Here is a 22,447-nt window from a genome sequence, read left to right as displayed (position 1 = left end):
CCACTTGGCTGTTTGGTGTGAGAGGCCTAGCTTTATCTCTCAGACTACTAAAACCTTCTCCATATCAGCTATAAGGTTTTTCACTTTTCTTTCTTTCTTTTTTTTTTTTTTTTTAATCATTTGTGTGTTTGCTAGTGTAGAATTTTTAATTTCTTTCAAGAGCTTTTCCTTTGCATTCACCACTTGGCTGTTTGGTGTGAGAGGCCTAGCTTTTGGCCTGTCTCAGCATTTGACATGCCTTCTTCACTAAGCTTAATCATTTCTAGCTTTTGATTTAAAGTGAGACATGTACAACTTTTCCTTTCACTTGAATACTTAGAGGCCATTGTAGCATTATTCATTGGCCTAATTTCAATATTGCTGTGTCAGAGAATAGGGAGACTGGAGGAGAGGGGAAGAGATGGGGAATGGCCAGAGCAGAGCAGTCAGTACACACACATTTATTACTGTGACTCAGAGACACAAAGTAAGCATATGCTAGCACTGATATACTTGCTCGATGCAGGGTTGCTGTAAACCTTCAATTTATAAAAAATGCAGTATCTGGAAAGTACAACAAAAAGAAGTATGCCTGTATACCATTCTAATCTTCCATTCTTACAACACTTCTGACAGTACATGCAAGTGATTTTCAGCCTCTTTTTTTTTTTTTTTTAAAAAAAAGCCCTAACAGGTGATAGCTTTTACGGACAAGTCTAGTGTAACTACAAAGATGGGTGGTTCTGGTCAAAGTGGCAAAGTAGTCTTCTTTCCCCCTTTTTCTGGAGGGCTGCTGTGGCACTTTCACAGGCCCCTAAAGCTCTACAAAACCAACGGTGAAAACAAATGGCCTGTTATCTAGGTGATGATGAGAAACAGTGGCTTGTATACCACTTTACAAATTCAATTTATGCATATTAAGTTACACCTTACATACACCCAGAGCATATACTGCTTAAAAGAACCCTGATGTAAATTCTTATGTACAGTGAATAATCATAGCTTGTACCATCCATTTTTAAAGTTTAGAATCTTTATACATTGCATTCTTAAATCAGGTACCTAAGGAAGAAATGAAGCAGTTCTATTTTGGCCAATCTTATGAAAACAATCATTATTTCTCCCTTCTGTGCACTCTTCAACCAACAGATGTCACTAAAGATACCAGGACCCAGAGGCAAAGAGAAGGAAAGATTAGACAAATGGAAATTGAACATAAAAATCATCCAGTTCTTAAAACTGAGAAGTAGGTTTCCAAAGTAATAACATTTATTACACTGCATGCAACATTTTAACCAAAAATTTAAGAAAGAAATTTCTTTTATTAAGTTGCTCAGGCTGAACGGATCATAGCACTAAGTTTTGAAATACATGTTCTTGAAGCAATTTAAAACTCATTAGAAATAATAGGCTTGGGCTAGTAGAAAATGTGGTAAAATTTAATCCTCACCCAAATGTTACCTGGGCTATACAAACAGGAAATTGTTTTGCGCTACTGTGGCTAACCTCATTGCTGACCCTGAGCTGTAACGGCAAGAGGAGCTGAGAGCTGAAGCAAAATTAAAAACTTACATCAAAGTATATCATGACAGACTGTAGATAAATAAAACAGCATATCAAAAGTATTATTTTTCTGCCAGTCTCACAGAGCAGTGAGGTGGAGGTATTTTACAAAATACATAACAAGTCAGTTGCATTTGGAAATGATTCCTTCCCTCTCTGCACCGCCCTGATCACTGACTAACCAAAAACTGCTCATGAGAGGTGATCAGAGAAGAAACCCAGTGAGGATGGAAACAGAAGGGATGGATCACAGAATGTTCTGGCCTTTTCCCTCTAATGGCTTCCCTTTCCTTCACCTCGGCTTATCAAAGAAATAAACAATCCTGGCTCTTCTGTGCCCTCCCAGTCACTCTTTCCCTCATCTTGTAGACTCCTGAATGGCAACTACATGATCTTCCTCCAATGTGTATATTAGAATTTTCAGAGGTAAAAGCATGGGTAATAAAACATTACAGAAGGTAAAGACAGACAAATCGGATGGCTTATGTGGACCAGCAAGAGAATTAGTAGAGGTTAAGGACATTTTTCTATTATTCTATGTAAAGTGCATGTATCAAAGTCACTGTCAGAGTCACTGGTGACCCAGTTGAAGGACACTTTTCCATTGAACCTTTGATTTCCTTTAAGTTTAGAGGTAGAAATCACCATACTTTAAAGAACAGTGCTTCATCATAAATATCCATGGTAAAATCTTACTTTGGCAAATCCCAAGAGGCAGTAAAGAATATGAAAAGACTACTGTCAGTATGACTGAATGAAATTCCAATTCAGCTACTTGCTAGCTATGTAATATTTGGCAAAATTTTTAACCTCTGTGAGCTTCAATTTCTTCATAACAGTAATCACAGTCAGTAACTACTCGAAGGGCTTTCCATACATTACCTAACTGAATTCTCACAACCATGTCTTTGAGGTATGTAGTATTTTCTCTAACGAGAAGCTGAAGCAAGAGAGGCTTGCAACTTAACCAAGGTCATATAACTAGTGAGTAGCATATAATACCTACCTTGAGGATTCAACAGGGTAATGTATGATAAATGGTCTAATATAAGACTATAAAAGCTGATAACAAAAGGAAGGCTACCAGTACTATTAGTCTAAATTGAAGAGCAGAGCCTTACTCTAACCTCGTCTTTCTTCTGGGTAAGAAAACTCCTTACTGGCTTTTCTTTGTAAGAATGCTCTGAAGGTTTTGCCTCTTCCCCCACTCCACTTCACTTCTCCTATCCTTTCATTTCCTTTCTTCCTCCTCCTCCAATATAATCCTCACATAGTTATTTTTCTCAACTTTTGCTGCAATGCCTTTTTCAATGTCAGACAACCCAACAGAGAACGGAACAACTTTTGAAGCCCATAGATTTGGCATTGTTTTGTCAGATTTCTTTTGGTGTCACTTACTGGACATACATTCTGTCCTAGAAAGTCAGTGATACTGGAAGAGGAAGCTGGCTTCTCTTAACAGCCCTAGTGCAACAGTAAATAGGCCCCCAAAGAAAAAACACATTTAGTGAAAAGAAAGATCCAGAGAAAGGGGTAGGAATGATACAATTGTAACTGGTAACAGGAATCTAACATATGCATAGTTAAAGTTCTATTGATTACTAAGAGATTCTTACATATGTGCTGTTTATTTCCTTTAAGTAAGTGAGGAAATAGAAACTCATCACTGGTTACAGGCAGAGGAAGCAGGGCAGTGTGATCCAAACAGGAAGCACTGCTGAGCAAAACAATGATGTGGGTTGTTGAACCCCTGTCCAAAGAAGGCTGGCTTGGTGAGTATAAGAGATAGGCTTTGGAACAAGGAGAGGTGTCAGGCCTTTTATCAGAACAGCTCAATTAACCTTTTTAATCCCAATTAGGCAGGTAAGTCAGTAGGTATTTAGTAGTCCTAATTTTATACAAGAGAAAACTAGTCACAAAGAGGTATATATAGTATTTTAGCTGAAGGTCATGGAGTTGATAAAGTATTGGTAATAGGATTAGTACTCAGATCTTATAAATCCGAAAACTGTGCTTTTTCTAATATACCATGCTGTTTTTGAAAAAAGGTCCAGACACACATCTTATCTGACAAAACATGGAATAGAATTAGATATACACTAAAAGTATGGCAAATTGTATTAGAATTTTTTTAAATGCGTCCATTTTTACCTCTAGGAGGCAAAGTATTTCCACTTTATATGATTTTATTTTTATTTTATTTTTTGAGACAGAGTTTCGCTCTTGCTGCCCAGGCTGGAGCACAGTGGTGCAATATCGGCTCACTGCAACCTCTGCCTCCCAGGTTCAAACGATTCTCCTGCCTCAGCCTCCCGAGTAGCTGGGATTACAGGTGCCTGCCACCACGCCTGGGTAATTTTTTGTATTTTTAGTAGAGATGGGGTTTCACCATGTTGATCAGGCTGGTCTTGAACTCCTGGCCTCAAGTGATCTGCCTGCCCTGGCCTCCCAAAGTGCTGGGATTACAGGCATAAGCCACTGTATCCGGCCCACTTTATATGATTTTAATGTGTCTATTTTCAAACAGGATACAAAAGTTGTGGCAATGTAGTTACTGGTACAGATGAAAATAAGAGAGTACAAGTTTACTCTCCTATATAGGTGATTTCTCTAGTTTTTACATATGAAAAATCTCAAATTCTACAAATCAGATGTGCAATTAAAATGAAGTATTTTAATGGAGGCCCACAATGTATACAGATCAGAGCCCCAGAATGTGTTCTGAAATGAGGTAAACACAACTTAAAACACCCATTTTTTTCTTTTTAAAAATAGGCTTTTACTTTAATAAAAGTGATAATGCTTCTATTGGTTGTTCTTACATATATGCACAAACAGATGCAGAATTAAAATAAAGAGACTTTATAAAATTTTGTAAAGTTTGTTTCTTGATACTCAAAAAGAAATAGGAGAATCACGGCTGGGTGCAGTGGCTCATGCCCTGTAATCAATCCCATTACTTTGGGAGGCCAAGGTGGGTGGATCACTTGAGATCACGAATTTGAGACCAGCCTGATCAACATGGTGAAACCCCATCTCTACTAAAAATACAAAAATTAGCCAGGTGCGGTGGCGTGCCTATAACCCCAGCTACTTGGGAGGCTGAGGTGGCAGGATCACCTGAGCCTGGGATGCGGAGGTTGCAGTGAGCTGAGATTGTGCCACTGCACTGTCCAGTCTGGGTGTCTGAGTGGGACTCCATCTCAAAAAAAAAAAAAAAGATTCAGGCAATTTTTAAGACTAAATTTGCTTAAGACTTCGCTGTTGATTTGGGAAAGAACAGACGGGGGAAAAAAAGGACACAGGGAAACATTTATCAAGGAGAAGGGCATTGCACAGAGCCCAGCTCAGTTGACATTCAGTCACTGTGCGCCAAATTAGGTTACAGAGGATTTTTATCCATCCTATCTCCATTCCCTATCTACATACAGGTCACAGAGAGTAGAGAATTTCATTGATGACAGTGTCAGAATTGGCAAATATTAGAGTTTATGGTAGTTGTAAGGGCCAAACTGCTAACCAAATACTAAATTTAGGACTATAATTGAATAGGACAATCTTTCCTGTAGAACTCTGCTTCTAGAGGTGCAGTACCCAAAAGTTCCTCATAATAAAATATTTATTCCTCTTTACAAGGATATTTTCCTACAATTCAGTGACATCCTGGTTTAAGCATTCCTTGGTTCAACATAGTAAACTCCCTGATGTAACTCTGAGCAATTTTGAATATGCTGTAACTTTTCAATATTCTATCTAGTGTATTCCCTCATCTACTGACACTGCAATTTTATCCAAAAGAAATTCATCAAGTTGGTCAGGCATGATTTAGTCAAAGGCATGCTGCTTACTTCTCCTGATGCCAATATGATAGCTACCCGGCTTTCTGCACTTGTATTACCCACTTCACAAATTCATAAAGATATGAAAGTTCAAAAGAACAAAATAACTAACATCTTTCTTTCCTCCAAAGAGATAAAACGATATTGCAGAGACACATGGAAAAGGATACTCACCGTAAGTGCAAACCATTTTACTCGCTTCTCTGAAGAGAAGAATTCCATTAGGAGATGATACATCGAAATTCAGACGCTGGGATCTAAGAAATACAGAAAAAAAAAAGGACAGAAAAAAAAAGGACTATATGTGAAGATAAAGAAACCAAACACAGATTTCAAATGCCTAGCATTTTCATTTATAAGAAGTAGCAGCAGTACAATTGTCTCTTAAATTCCACTCCATTTTACAAACTGTTGATAACATACGTATGCTAATTTCTTCACTCTAAAGATAGTAGGACAATTAGGAAGAATTATTTTCATCTATTTGCTAAATCAAAGAGTTCTTTTTTATCTGTCAAAACGATATCCTGACATTCTTTATCACAGATTTCTTGCCCCTTCTTTTATGCCAACTGGATGATGGATAATAATAAAACATCCCAGGTGTCTAAGTTTAGACAAATTTGGATAATGATATATATTTACATTTGAGGTTTCCTGCAGTGCCTGATATACATTTTTTTTTTTTTTTTTGAGACGGAGTCTCGCTCTGTTGCCTAGGCGGGAGTGCAGTGGCCGGATCTCAGCTCACTGCAAGCTCCGCCTCCCGGGTTTACACCATTCTCCTGCCTCAGCCTCCCCAGTAGCTGGGACTACAGGCGCCCGCCATCTCACCCGGCTAGTTTTTTGTAATTTTTAGTAGAGACGGGGTTTCACCGTGTTAGCCAGGATGGTCTCGATCTCCTGACCTCAGGTGATTCACCTGTCTCGGCCTCCCAAAGTGCTGGGATTACAAGCATGAGCCACTGCGCCTGGCCCAGATGATTCTTATGTAGCACAACTGTCCTAAGAATTACCTTCTGAAATTTTGTTATTTTGGAAAATGTTATCTTGCCTATATTTCTCTAGAATTTAATGCAAATTATGTATATGCATTTCTTTAATCAGAACTTGCATGCCAACGATCATATGTTCATAATAATATTTCTAATAGGTAATCATTGCACTTAATACTAAAGCATTTTTTAAAAAGCATGGAAAAGCAAAAAGTTGTTTTATTCTTGGTAAACAGGTCTTTAGCAATGTCTTGCTTTTTGGTAGTTTTTGTTTTGCTAATCCTTTTTTTAAAATGCCACTATTTCTTAAAAGCCAAAGCAATGTTTAAAAATCAAATATGTCAGGAGGTCATGTTAGTTCTTTACCCTGTTCACACTTCTCCAACCCCAGCAGGAACCAGGGAAGTAGAATTGCTCTCAGTGAACTTATGAGATTTGTTTCTCTTTACTTAAGTTGTATGTAGTGGAAACTGTCATGTGTTTGAAATATGCTTGAAGTATCAGGTGATTCATTACACATATGTGCAGTATTTTAAAAATACTGGATTTCCTATTCATCACTTTAGAATTTGTTTTAAAAATGTATATCAGGGCCGGGCGCGGCCAATATGGCAAAACCCTGTCCCTACTACAAACACAAAAATTAGCCAGGTGTGGTGGCACATGCTTATATCTCAGCTACTCAGGAGGCTGAGGCAGGAGAATCACTTGAACCTGGGAGGCGGAGGTTGCAGTGAGTCAAGATTGGGCCACTGCACTCCAGCCTGGGCAACAGGCTGAGACTCTTTCTCAAAAAAAAAAAAGGAATCATCTGGGGAGGGGCCAAGATGCAGCTCCCAGCGAGACCAATGCAGAAGGTGGGTGATTTCTGCATTTCCAAGTGAGGTACCCAATTCAGCTCATTGGGACTGGTTAGGCATGGAGGATAAGCAGAAGCAGGATGGCACATCATTTCACCTGGGAAGCGCAAGGAGCTGGGGACCTCCATCCCTCAGCCAAGGGAAGCCATGATGAAATGTGCTACCCGGCCGGGTTACTATGCTTTTCCCATGGTTTTTGCAATATGCAGATCAGGAGATTCCCTTGTGTGCTTATACCACCAGCACCCTGGGTTTCAAGCACAAAACTGGGCAGGTGTTTGGGCAGACACCGAGCTAGCTGCAGGAGTAATGTTTCATACTCTGGTGGTGCCTGGAACCCTAGTGGGACAGAACCATTCACTCCCCCGGAAAGGGGGCTGAAGCCAGGGAACCAAGTGGTCTTGCTCAGCAGGTCCCACTCCCACGGAGCCCAGCAAGCTAAGAACCACTGGCAGATTTAATCATTCCTGCCTGCTGGCTCTGAAGAGAGCAGCCGATCCTGACAAGAGGGATTCTCCCAGCACAGCACACCAGCTCTGCTAAGGGACAGACTGCCTCCTCAAGTTGACCCCCGTGCTTCCTGAATGGGAGAAACCTCCCAACAGTGGTCGACACACAGGAGAGCTCTGGCTGGCATCAGGCTGGTGTCCCTCTGGGACAAAGCTTCCAGAGGAAGGAGCAGACAGCAGCCTTTGCTGTTCTGCAGCCTCCACTAATGACGCCCAGGCAAACAGGGTCTGGAGTGGATCTCCAGCAAACTGCAGCAGACCTGCAGAAGAGGGACCTGTTAGAAGAAAAACTAACAAACACAAAGCAACAACATCAACATGAACATGAAGGACCCCCACACAAAAACTCCATTTAAAGGTCATCAGCCTCAAAGATCGAAGTTAGATACATACACAAAGATGAGGAAAAACCAGCAGAAAAAATACTGAAAATTCCAAAAACCAGAATGCCTCTTCTCCTCCAAATGATCGTAGCTCCTCTCCAGCAAGGGCACAAAACTGGAGAGAATGAGACAGACGAATTGACAGAAGTAGGCTTCAGAAGGTGGGTAACAACAAACTCCTCTGAGCTAAAGGAGCATGTTCTAACCCAATGCAAGGAAGCTAAGAACCTTGATAAAAGGTTAGAGGAGCTGCTAACTGGAATAATCAATTTAGAGAAGAACATAAATGACCTGATGGAGCTGAAAAACATGGCATGAGAACTTCGTGAAGCATACACAAGTATCGATAGCCAAATTGATCAAGCGGAATAAAGGAGATCAGAGACTGAAGATAAACTTAATGAAATAAAATGTGAAGACAAGATTAGACAAAAAAGAGTGGAAAGAACAAAGCCTCCAAGAAAAATGGGACTATGTGAAAAGACCAAACCTGCCACTGATTGGTGTACCTGAAAGTGACAGGGAGAATGGAACCAAGTTGGAAAACACATTTCAGGATATTCTTCAAGAGAACTTCTCCAACCTAGCAAGACGGGCCAACATTCAAATTCAGGAAATACAGAGAACACCACTAACACACTCCTTGAGAAGAGCAACCCCAGGACACATAATCATCAGATTCTCCAAGGTTGAAACGAAGGAAAAAATGTTAAGGGCAGCCAGAGAGAAAGGTCAGGTTACCTACAAAGAGAAGCCCATCAGACTAACAGCGAATCTCTCTGCAGAAACCCTATAAGCCAGAAGAGAGCGGGGGCCGATATTCGACACTCTTAAAGAAAAGAATTTTCAATCTAGAATTTCATATCCAGCCAAACTAAGCTTCATAAGCAAAGGAGAAATAAAATCCTTTACAGACAAGCAAATGCTGAGGGATTTTTGTCACCACCAGGTCTGCCTTACAAGAGCTCCTACAGGAAGCACTCAATATGGAAAGGAAAAGCTGGTACCAGCCACTGCAAAAACACACCAAAATATAAAGACCAATGACACTATGAAGAGACTGCACCAACTAATGTGCAAAATAACCAGCTAGCATCATGATGACAGGATCAAATTCACATATAATATTAACCTTAAATGTAAATGGGCTGAATGCCCCAATTAAAAGATACAGACTGGCAAATAGGATAAACAGTTAAGACCCATTGGTGTGCTGTCTTCAGGAGACCCATCTCACATGCAAACACACACATAGGCTCAAAATAAAGGGATAGAGGAATATTTACCAAGCAAATAAAAAGAAAGAAAGAAAAAAAGCAGGCGTGGCAATCCTAGTCTCTGAGATGAAACAGACTTAAAAAAAAAAACAAAAAAAGAACGGCGTTACATAACGGTAAAGGGATCAATGCAACAAGAAGAGCTAACAAAAATATACATGCACCCAATACAGGAGCACCCAGATTCATAAAACAAGTTCTTAGAGACACATAAAGAGATTTAGACTCCCACACAGTAATAATGGGAGACTTTAACACCCCACTGTCAATATTAGACAGATCGATGAGATAGAAAATTAAGAAGGATATTCAGGACTTGAACTCAGGTCTGGACCAAGTAGACCTAATAGACATCTACAGAACTCTCCACTCCAAATCGACAGAGTATATATTCTTCTCAGTGGCACACTGCACGTATTCTAAAATCAACTACATAATTGGAAGTAAAATACTCCTCAGCAAATGCAAATGAACAGAAATCATAACAAACAGTCTCTCAGACCACAGTGCAATCAAATTAGAACTCAGCATTAAGAGACTCACTCAGAACCACACAACTACAGGGAAACTGAATAACCTGCTCCTGAATGACTACTGGGTAAATAATAAAATTAAGTCAGAAAAAAATAAGTTCTTTAAAACCAATGAGAACAAAGAGACAATGTGCCAGAATCTCTGGGACACAGCTAAAGCAGTGTTATAGGGACATTTATAGCACTAAATGCCCACAACAGAAAGCTGGAAAGATCTAAAATAGACACCCTAACATCACAATTAAAAGAACTAGAGAAGCAAGAGCAAACAAATTCAAAAGCTAGCTGAAGACAAGAAATAACTAAGATTCTACAGAATTGCATTTAAGCACTGAAATAGTTAAAATAGCTGCCCTCCCTTCATTTTGTACCTTTGAATATTTTAAATAATGGTGGCTGCAGTCTTCCGATTTATTTTCTATTTCCCTAGTCCCCATAGACAGCCAAGTATACTGTAGTTCTTTCTCTCAAAAGGCCTCAATCTTACGTCTCTAATTCTGTTTTCACTAATCATCTTAAGTCTTGGTTCCTGGGCTCTTGCTAACTACCTTGAAAATACACAAACCAAGAAAGAAAGTCAGACTGTTGGAGATTTCTGCTAATAGTAGACTGTTTTTTTCACTGCCGGTCACACTGCTTACCTGTTTTGCATCAGTTCTGCCATAAGTTTCAAGATGGGAGTTGTACATGCTGGCTCTCCATACCACCGTTCAACAGCGTTTTGAAGAATGGGAAGATATGTTGGGTACCTTTTATAAAGCCTGTTAAAGAATTTAAGGGCCTAAAGAAATACTGTTCCTGAAAATTAGTGCCACACACACACACACACACACACACAAAGGGGAATCCACATTTGTTCTATGTTTATACTAATTCGTTCTATGTTTATACTATACAATGGCATTTTATAAATTGTTCTCCCTAACCTGCACCTGCCAGTGATTTGTTCTTATTTGTAACATATCCTACACATTATATTGCTTTGTTGTTAGAATACTGAATAAAATACACACTTTTCAAGTATCATATAAGCAGCACATTTAAAGATTTATGCCTAATGTTGCAGGAAAGGAAAATAAATTTAGTGAATGAGGATAAACATATATTTGAGTTATTATCAGTTTTTTGGGTACTACACTACTTAGAAAAATATTTTTGTTATGAAATTGAAAAATATGTAAAAGTAGAAGGAACTAGTAATAATAAACCTCACGTATCTCTCAGTTTCAAAATTACTCTTTTTTAAAAAATGTTGTTGAATTGCTCTTTTTGGTCTCACTGTAGCTCCAAGGAATATCTGGGATGCTGGCTTGAAGAAAAGCTTTGGGTAACTATTAATCTACTCAACATAAATGTCACTAAAGATAGTCCCATGTACACACAAGGAGATATTCTCTAACATCCTTATTAACACTAAGGAGCATATGCCTCTGATAAATCTACGCCGAAGGCCATCAGAACCTGGAAAACTGACTCAGATCCACTGGCCCTTTAATCGACACTGGGCATCTCCTTACCAAGTAGACACATGACTATAGGATTAAGGTCCCAAACTGTAGCAGAAAAACTCTATGTCACTGTCTTAATTTCTCTTTTCTTTTCCCAATCCTCAAGTCTCTTTCTGATGTTTTCCAACATACTTGTCTTTTGTTTCAGATCAAAATGCTAAACTAAATCACTTAATGGTGTTTCTTTTCGGTGTGCTTCTGGGTAGAAATCTCCATGGTGAGGTCATCACAATTTTCTTCCCTGCTCTTAGAATAAATTTCAAACTCCTTAGCACGGTGTTCAAGGTCCTTTAAGATTTGGTTCTTGCCTACCTCCAGCTTCATCTCTTAGCATTTCTGCTCATGATTTAGCTTTTCATAACTCCCTGCAAACCCACTAATGCCAGCTCTTGTCTCCATTCCCTCATAAACCACTTCTTCTGTCTAACATATCCCTGTCTTTCAATATCTAGCTCAAGTTTTATCTCCCATGGGATGTTTTCTCTATTTTATCCAAAGGCATCAGTCTCTTCCTCATCTACGTTCAATGAGTACTCATGACCATATCTCTTACAACACAGTATGTTAGGCTTGGTTGTGTTATTTGTCTGCCCCATTAGATAGTGCATTTCTAAAGAGCAGAGACCTACCATCTTCCTGCTAATTTCTATTTGAATGTCGGATTTCAATGTGGGTGTCAATTATCCTAGGAGGCCTTCTCTGACATCACATGCACTTGCCTCCTACCTCTCCCTAAAGGGTTAGGAGTGTCTCCTGTGTATGGTGGTGGAACCCGGTGCTAGCATAATCATAGTACTTGTATATCTCTCCTATTATAAGCTTTTTGAGGGCATATGCTAAGTACTTATTGAATGCATGGCCTGGCACAAAATAGATTTCAATACATTATTTGTTGCTATAAATGTGCAACCTAAAAATGAAGTGTAGTTTATTTGATTAGAACTATTTAATTGTGTATTTCACTTTGAAGTTTTAGAAAACAGTTCACATGATGTTCAATGAAAATAAGCCATCTATAACTTTAAGAGTGGTATATTTCCTAAAAGTGCAAAAAGCAATACTTTCTCCTATTAGATATACATACCATGCTAAGGCTGCATTTGTATATACTGAAACAGTTTTCTTATCAACTATTTTCTGAAGTCCTATTCTATAACAAGCATTGCTTGACACTCTCCAGACACCAGTAAAAAAAAAAAAAAAAAAAAAAATCCCTGCCCTCATGGAGTTTATATTCTAGTAAGACAGAAAATAAACAAAATATACATTAGAAAGTACTTCAAAGAAAGCCAGGCACGGTGGCTCACACCTATAATCCCAGCACTCTGGGAGGCTGAGGTGGGTGGATCACTTGAGGTCAAGGGTTCGAGACCAGCCTGGGCAACATGGTGAAACCCTGTCCCTACTAAAAACACAAAAATTAGCTAGGCATAGTGGCGCTCGCCTGTAATCCCAGCTACTCGGGAGGCTGAGGCACAAGAATCACTTGAACCCGGGAGGCGGAGGTTGCAGTGAGCCTAGACTGCACCACTGCACTCCAGCCTGGGTGACAAGAGTGAGACTCTGTCTCAAAAAAAAAAGTACTACAAAGGAAAATAAGGCAGGGAAGGGGGATAAGAAGTGAGTGTATATGTGAGAATAAGGTTTCAGTTGGATGAAAATAACAAAAATAAAGTCAGTCCACTTGATTCACTTTATTTTGACTTATCAGACAACTTACTGTTTTGTTTCTATGGACTAGAAAAGCTGTTATTTTTTACTGTTTTGTTTCTATGGACTAGAAAAGCTGTTATTTTTGATAGATGTAGATACCATGTGCTATGTACTGTCCTAAGGGCTAGGGATCCAGAGTTAAGAAAGATATAACTCTTTTTTTTTTTTTTTTTGATAAGGAGTCTTGTTCTGCTAATTAAGGCACCCGCCACCATGCCCAGCTAATTTTTGTATTTTTAGTAGAGATGGGGTTTCACCATGTTGGCCAGGATGGTCTCGATCTCTTGACCTCGTGATCTGCCCACCTTTGCCTCCCAAAGTGCTGGGATTACAGGCATGAGCCACCATCCCTGGCCAGAAAGATATAGCTTTTAATCTTGGGGAACACATGCTCAAATCAGGGTGACCGACATATAATAAGGATGTTTTGAGTATAGAAATTCTGAACCAATGCCACAGGAGCACAGGTGAGAAAATATTCCACCAAGGGACCTCCTGAGCACAAACTCATTAGTGGGAATGCATCTGGAAGGCTCATGAGAAAATGGATTCAACCCAAATCTCTGAACCAAAGAATACCAAAGGCACATATAGGCCTCTGCAAGGCATTCTATAATGGCATTAGGACCATGATATTTTTCAGAGCACACAGTATTCACTATGGGATAAGGCAGGGAGATATAAGAGGATGCTTCTTTTTCTGTGTGGAATGAGAGTGGTACCAATTCTAATATGCTTCTGACAGAGGTGACTGCCACAGAGAAAATGAGGGATTATTGGAAAGCAGAGTAGAGGTCTACTCAACAGAGAGGTTAAAAGGGCTGCAGAGTGAGAGTGCCAGGCTCAATTACAGGATGAGAACCAGAACCCACTCTAGGAGTTTAATTTTCCAGTGGCCTTGTGAGGACTATGTATATATGAGTAGGAAGAAGAGAATGGGAGCCGTTAGGTAGAAGAAGCACAGATCTAACTGCTTTCACTGAGATCTTCTCAATGAATTTCTAAGGTCCACATCAGATAAATTAAAAATCAAAGGCATTAATGATATGACATTGCCTGATAGGATACCAAATATGAAAATGTGAAAAATATCAGGTTTGCTTCTTTACAACATCCATCCATCCATCCATCCACCCATTCATCAGTTGTTAATACCAGAAGGCAAAAGAATTTTCATTAAAAGTGTTAGGACACCAGGGTTTGCGGATGTGGCTCCAGAATCTAAATAGCTTGCCAGTTCAGAGCTTCAATGTACTCCATGAATATGCAAACATCTGAACCTTTGTTCACAAGGGGACTGCTGCTGGAAACCTTTCCTCTCTTGTGTCTGGCAAATGCCTATCCATCTTTCAAGGCTTAGCTTAACTTTCACTTCTTCTGAGAAGCTTTCTCTATCTTGCAAAAAGCACTGCTCTTTTTCTCATACATGCTCATATAGCCCTTTGCATGCATCTTTGTTATAACACACTGACATCTGATTGTTTATTAGTCATGTGTAATCAACTAGAGAGCGGGCTTCTAAAGAGCAATCATTTTATTCATTCTCGCATTCCTTTTGCCTGGCACAGAAATAAAACTAAAAAAAAAAAAAAAAAAGCTTGCTGAACAGTGAATTTTCAGCTTTACTTTCTTCTCTATTTCAGTTTGCCCAAAATGATATTGCCAATTACTTTCTTCTGGAAACAATTCTGATTTTGTTAGTCAATCAAAACCATTAGTTTTTTTATACTACCTATGGAATAAGGGTCTAAATTCCTTAGACTGATATTCAAGAGTCCCAAACAAACTACATTTCCAACCATGAAACGAATAGTATCTGTAACAAAACATCTTTGCTACTGACTCCCTCAACCTGATCCCTAGACCAATCGAAAACCTGTATTTCTTACTATTTCCATATGGTCCAATCCTACTTATTTGGTAAGACCCAAGGAAACACCTTCACCTTTCCAGAGTGCTTTCTGATTCCCCAGCTAAATGCACTCACTGTCCTGTTTGTATCTTTGTTATGGCTCTTAGCACTTTCTATATTTGATTATAGTAATTTATGTAAATAAGAAACTGACTTTGTTTGGGGTCAGATCTATATTCCTCATGAACCTAGCACAGCCCTTAGCCCACTTTGCTGAATAAGTGAGCAAATGGGATTCCTTTGTCTCATTATGTATCAGGGAAAAGAACTAACAGCAGCTGTAGAGTATTTACTTTATGACAGCCACTGTACTGGGCCCTTTACTAATCACAGAATCATGACACTTCTTAACAACATACCTGTGAGCTAGGTATTATTAGTCTTGTTCTATGGAAAGCAAAATTGTGATTCTGGGATTTTTTTTTTTTTTTTTTGAGACAGAGTCTCACTCTGTCACCCAGGCTGGAGTGCAGTGGCATGATCTCCACTCACTGCAAGCTCTGCCTCCCGGGTTCACGCCATTCTCCTGCCTCAGCCTCCTAAGTAGCTGGGACTACAGGCGCCCACCACCACGCCCAGCTAATTTTTTGTATTTTCTAGTACAGACGGGGTTTCACTGTGTTAGCCAGGATGGTCTCCATCTCCTGACCTCGTGATCCGCCCGCCTCGCCTCCCAAAGTGCTGGGATTACAGGCATGTCATTCCGGGATATTAAGTAGCTTACTCGAGACCCACAGTTTAAGTGGTGAATCCAGGACTGGAATCTAGGACTGTCCTATTCTGAAGTTTGTATCTCTTCTATGTATCTTGTTATCTTGCCTTGCCATTGTATAACAGGACTGACTTCCTGACTAAAAATCAGTGAGCTCAATAATCAGACTTTAACAGTTAAAAGACTGCATGTGAGGAAATAATGTCATACAGATTCTTAATTTTTTTCCCAACTTCTGTCTGGATTTTTGATACTTCAGTTTAAGTATGATCTAGGAAAATTTTAAAGAAGGAGATTAGATGCACTGCAAGATAAGGTGTTTTCTTATTGTTGCATTCCCATCACAGGGGCAAAGAAGTATGTCAATGATCCTCTTTCAATTCTCCAGCCCTGGAAACCATTTATCAAGATGGTTGCTGTGTAGTTTCAGGCAATTTAGTTTTGGAAGGACAGAGTGAAAAGCAATGTAGTTTGTGTGGCAGTTAATGCAGTCAGTGTTTATAGAAATGTTTTTGAATTAAATAGCTAACCACTAAAATAGCATTTTATCAAATAATCGCCATAAATAAAATGCATTTTGACTTTAAGATGACATGTGCTCTTACAGGATGTTTCTTCTGCATGCTAAAGATTGTATAACAAATTAAAGAACACACATTTATGTGGATAAAAGGCAAATAAACTTTCCCCAGCAGTAATGTGAAAATCATCACTGACGGTTTGACATATCAATATTTCAGGAAGAATAAATGACTTTCATATCCATGGCATTTTTTAAATCATACTTATTCATTTTTGCATTACTTGAATACTTTGAAAAGAATCTGTACTTTATCACCTGAAACTGCTTAAAGTATTTCAAAATATTTTAATAAAGCTTTTTGAATTATCAAATAATATAACTTTTAAACAAATTTTACTATTATTATAAATATTTGCTCTTCATCCCTCGCCCAAAGGAAAACTATAAATCTTGTCTCAACTGAATGAACACCATTTATCATATTCATTTTGTTGTCAATACAATTATGAAAAGCCCCTAGCCTTTTCCCAAGGAAGCTGATTTGCTACTGAAACTCAATTATTATAAGCAACGCCAGTACCAAACCACCCCATTTGGCAATCTAACACAGCTTCCGGCATAACTGACACTTCTCTCCGCCCCTGACCCTGAGAGCTTCAATATCTATGGTCAAATGGAGGAGACAAAGGTTTCTAGTTCAAAACAGAACATTAAGTCCCAAGATTTTCCGTTTGCTATTTTCTGCCATCTGCTGGACAAAAGTTTCATTTCAGAAGGGTTCCCCTGCTACCCCCAAAAGGAGCTAAATAAGGAAATGGAAAACAATACAGTATCTTCTCTAAATTTTGGGCCGTATCAGTTATGGCAGGTAGTTCTTCTTTGACACTGAGGGGAAGGTTTCTGATCTTGACTCTTGGTTGAAATAGTTGAAGAGAAAAACATGAAATGTTAATCACTAGATAGCCTAGAGTTGTAGACTGGTTTCAAGATCACCATCGATATTACAGTGCCCAAAGTAGACTTTTATTATTTTTCAAATAATGAAAATTTTGATTTTGAGAGTTGCTCTTTATGTTTAGAGAAATAAAAAAGTCAAGCTGGGTGCCCTGGAGCACACCTGTAGTCCCACAGTCCCAGCTAGTCGGGAGGCTGAGGTAGGAGGATCGCTTGAGCCCAAGAGTTTTGAGTCCAGCCTGAGCAACACACAAGCCCCTCTCTCTTAAAAATTAAAAAAAAGGCAGAAATGAAAGGGTCATATATAATTCCAGTTTAACTGTCATTAAGAGAATTTTAAGACTTTCCATGTTGAAATTTCATAATCTCTATACATATTATATGTAGATACAAACCATGTGCATGATTACTCAATGACATAAAAATTTTATCTGTAACCCTTCTCTGGGTACATAAATCTGATGAAGTATATTTTAATAATAATAAAAGATACATCAGTATCAAATTAATGTTTAAAAATTTTTATAATATGTAGAGTTCTTCCTAAAACATGCCTAGATCCCGTTAGTTATATTTTTGGCCATAACTGTGGCATAGTAGTTGAAAGTTACCTTTAAGAAGCTTCCATTGCAATTTAATTTACAGGAAACTTTGGATAAGAAGGGTTTAAGCAAAGCAACTGAGAAATAGTTTAGATTAAAAAGTAAATCAGCTTTGAGATTATACAATTTTTTTCACATGCTCTGATGGTTTCATGTATAAAAGACATGAAAGCATTATATGACACTTACATGACTTGCATACAATATCACTTCCTGTTGGGATCAAAGATTAGTCATACAATACTATTAGAATAATATTAATGACCATTTACAACTACTAAAAATGTGCCAGACATTATACAGAGTATACTTTATCTATTTTAATGGTTACAATATATCATGATGCTGAATTATATCTGTTTTCAAATGAGAAAACCAAGACAGGTGAAATGACTTGCCAAGGTTCACAACACAGTAAATGAAGAGCTGGGATTTTATCACCAAAGTCTGTGCTCTTTTAACTCTTACATGATAAGGTGTTTCTGTGGGGGATTTTTTTTTTTCCCTGTCTGTACTAACCCTTGGCAAAGGCCAATTCAAAATTTACACCAAATGACAAATCTTGACTATTTATTTTCCCCTTTTCATGTCCATTAATTATTTTCATGATAATGAAAAACTGTGGCAGGATGAGTTAGGCCTTGAAGAGATAAAATGATCTTCCCGGCCTTGCTAATTGAGATGGAGATTCAAATCTCCCCTCAAAAATGTCAAATGCTAGGATTCATTGATCCCTAAAGATGTTAGCCAGATTATCCCTTCAACTCCAACATAAACAATCATTTGGGGGAAGTCATTTTTAAGTTATCAATATTTAACGGCACCAAAAAAGTGACCTCTCTGAGCTGGGTCTCCAAATACTGTGCTCAGTTATCTGCTCTGCTGCCACTGTGCTGTAATTTTTAGCTGATTACACATTAGTTCATTTAGCTTTGTTTCCTCTTCCCTACTGTGCCATACTATTAAACGAAAGCGAGGGGCCTGGCATCCCTCTGTGCACAGAGCTGGTATTGTCACAGTGTAATAAGGATACATCCAGTCAAACAGCATGGTGTAGCTGGTCTTTGTGTTCAGTGCAAAGGCAATCCCTCGAAGATCTCTTGCCAGCCCGATCAACATACGCTGTCAGTGGGAAAGAGACACAGTAATTGATTTTCACGTTAGCGCAGAGCAGATGGAGTAATAATCAGGCAATAATGACCACATATCTGATTTTGATTCATTAGCTAAAATGTCTCCTTCAGACCTCTTTCTATAGAAAAGCATAGATTCTTTAAACAAACAGACCATCAAATCCGCTGATAACTCCACTTTACTTCTTATAAATTTAGCTAAGTCATAATTCCAGTAGCGTAGCTAAGCATTTAAGAGTCTTAATATACTTTGTTTCTGAATAATGCCAAATCAGAAAAAAAAGATCAGGATTGATAATTACACAAAACAGATATATACAGGGTCTAGCCATTATTTAATAACAGCAAATCTTGAACATCGGCTTGCATGCAATCGGTCCCAGAACATAATTTAGAGTCTATTCTAGAAAGGCACTGGCATTTAAAAATTCCTAATGAATATCCTTAATAACTTTAGGACAAAATAAAACTGGCCAAGTGACCTACTGGTACTATGATATACGCAGAATGGCAGTCACATTCCCCAAGTGAGGAAGATGTAAGGAAAAGAGTTCTGTATTTGATGTCATAAGACTTGAATTTGAATCCCAGCTTTAAGACTTAGGGCAAGGCAATTTATCAGGCTCACTTTTGTCATCTATAAAAGGGGCTAATAATGTATTTCTCACAGAAGCACTGTGACAAATAAATGTGATAAATTCATGTGAAAATGCCTAGCAGAGCCTGATACACAGTAAATGTTCCATAAATATTTAGTTTTAGAGAAAAAAACCAAAAACGTGACTCTTGAAGAGAAGAGATCTGACTCGTACTCTGGACTCTTAATTAAGCTGTCCTTAGGTTGATGCTTGGGAAGAGAAAAAGAAAACCCATGAACAGATGCTAGAATGTTGGAACAAAGAGCACAAATAAACATAATTACAAAACAAGGGGGTGGGATAATTGAGATATACAACTGTGACTTCCAAAGATACTGTTTCATTGCAAATACTCAGCTAGAAAATGCTCTCTGAACTTTTTTTTCTACCAGATTTTCTCTTTACTCACACTTTGGTAATAAATGAAAACCTCTTTAGGAAGGAGTTCAAATTATTATTAAGCAAACAGTGAATCCTGACCCTAATCTTAATGGTTGATTTAATTAATTTAATTTCAAAGTAGCAAATAATAGTTTAACTCTCAGAAGTATCTAGGATTTCTCATCCTCTCCTTTCTTTCTGCCTAAGAGGTGACTCAATATAACTGGATGTTATTTATAGGAATATTCAGTTTCTATACCGTCTAATAGTTCACAGAATGATGGTTATCTGAATTTCTGAATCTTGAAAACTGAATTTTTGTTTCTGCTCCATTAAATGACTTACTCCTTTTTTTCCTCATACACACCAGTTCTTGTTTTTCTATAACCAGCTGGCCTCCTTGTAGCTCCCTCATGTAACCTGTCATTTGTTTTTAAACATTTTGCCTTTTTATATAGCCTTTTCTCACCACCTGGAGTCTGTTCCTCTCTTTCTCAGCTTTTCACATTCCTGGCAGCCTCCACAACAAAACACATCTTCTAAGAAGCCTTCTTCAAACTTTTCTATTCTGACTCTTTGGCTTTGCAATCTTTCTATTAAAGTAGGTTTTCTGTTCTATTTTTATTAGGTACACTTATAAGTTTCAGGCTATGCTTCAAAAAATTTTAAGCTTCCACATACACATGAGATATCTACCATTTAAATCTAAATTAGTCAACAAGAACCATGAGTTTTACTTTCTTTGTGTCTAGTATAAGGGGCTCTTGAAATATTTTATACTATCCTCGTTATACAAAAAGATTAACTTTTATTTTATCACAATTTTTTCATGCCTTAAACGATGTCAAATTAATAGAAGTGGTCTATAGAACTCAAATCTATGGGCTTTTTTTTTTTTAAGTGGCAAAATGTGGCTATGAAATTATATCTATGTATCATTCTAGAAAATGTTACTACAGAGGAAGCATATAATAATGTTTTAAATGAATTCAACTGAACAGAAAAATTCAGTGTTAATAAGAAATAGCTTTCTTATGCTCAAACAATATATTTTATCTCAAAGCAGCAGATAATATTGTAATAATCTATGTGGATACACAAACAACACTAAAGAGAGTGTTTTCTTAACAGCCAAAACATATCCAGCCCTGATACTAAAAAGAAAAGCTGTTAACTAAGAGCTCAACCAGCCTACTAAGTAATTTGAGAGTGAGAGGTGATCTTATTGAATTTGAGGAACGGAGGAGCTACAGTTTACCATCTCATTTAAAATAGTGCAAAGAGTTTTATTTTACAAGTTGCCTTTCTCTTACAGTTGGTCAACACAAGACTGATCTGAAGAATGAGAGGCTCTTGTATTTTTAGTGAGGTTGTTTTGGGGAGTGGGATATGTCTGGGGATCTAACTGTATGGATTCCTTTTTGGATAGTTAGGGAGTAACTGCTGAGTTCTTCAGTCTGCTGCATGGTGAACAGTTGTCTGTGTGCCAAGTGTGAGACAAATGGGCTGGGAAACAGCTGAAACGAGGCTCCTTCCACCCTGACCCCCAAAACAGGGTTTCTAATGGAAAGTCTGACAGACCCTTTACTGTAGTGGCACTACTGGGGGCGGCTATAATATTATCCTCATAATTCTACTATATAATAACAACAAAGAAAAAGAAGGTGAAGGGTCATTGTGCTTTGTCTTTAGAATTAAGATGGCTGTCTTCATCCTTACAGCATACTCTTAATTCTGAAGACACATCTTAATAACCTCTAAATAGTTCCAACAAAAGAGCCGTGTCAGAGGAATGAGCAGGCCCCAAGGTGTTTCAACTGGAGTGTTTTCATCTGCCTTTATTGCTCTATCCCTCTCCAGAATTAAGGCAATAACCTGTGATAAATTATTCAGGAACTGCTACAGGGATCAAAGCAAAATCATTCTGTTAAAGTGCTGTTTGCAACATTTGGCACTTAGTGCAAAAACTTTTAATGTGCGCATGCTGAAAATCAAGGATTTTAAATAATTTAACATTGTGGAGTTTTTACGAAAGGACTAAAGATAGCAGGTTCCTATTTAACTGCTCCTCTTTCTCTGAGAAGTTTTCATTCATTTTCCTTGAAACTGATGATGTCATGACCAAATCAAAAACGATGCATGAGTCAGGGGAGTACTGGACTATATTTTACCATGGACACAATTATAGGGGGAAACACATGTTTTGAAAGAATACTCTAAAGCTAGGATTTGTCAGAGTGTTTTTTCCTCTTCCCCTTTACTTTGAAGAGAAAAACCCAAGACAAAATTTCAATGTTTTCTTCAATTTTGTTAAGAGTAAGTAAGAAAATAAAGCTATAAATTCAAGACTTTTGCTGCATTTCCTCCCCTCACAACTATATTTCAATTTGGCAACACACGTCCTTAATGTTTAAGTTTATCCTGAAATCTGCA

General features: G+C 38.2%; 1 protein-coding gene across 1 annotated transcript in view; it reads right to left on the bottom strand.

The window, feature by feature from the left end:
* RANBP17 (RAN binding protein 17) overlaps positions 1–22,447 on the bottom strand; it is a 428,836-nt gene that overhangs the window by 76,601 nt on the left and 329,788 nt on the right. The window contains exons 20-22 of the mRNA XM_011947772.1: positions 18,896–18,984; positions 10,580–10,687; positions 5,556–5,638 (exon numbers count right to left, since the gene is read on the bottom strand). Of these exons, the coding sequence (XP_011803162.1) occupies positions 5,556–5,638; positions 10,580–10,687; positions 18,896–18,984 (280 nt within the window). The remainder of the gene's footprint in view (positions 1–5,555; positions 5,639–10,579; positions 10,688–18,895; positions 18,985–22,447) is intronic.

The sequence above is a fragment of the Colobus angolensis genome, unplaced genomic scaffold (assembly GCF_000951035.1).
Source record: "Colobus angolensis palliatus isolate OR3802 unplaced genomic scaffold, Cang.pa_1.0 Scaffold27, whole genome shotgun sequence".
In the NCBI taxonomy this organism is placed as follows: Eukaryota; Metazoa; Chordata; class Mammalia; order Primates; family Cercopithecidae; genus Colobus; species Colobus angolensis.
This window is presented reverse-complemented; position numbering and strand designations above follow the sequence as displayed.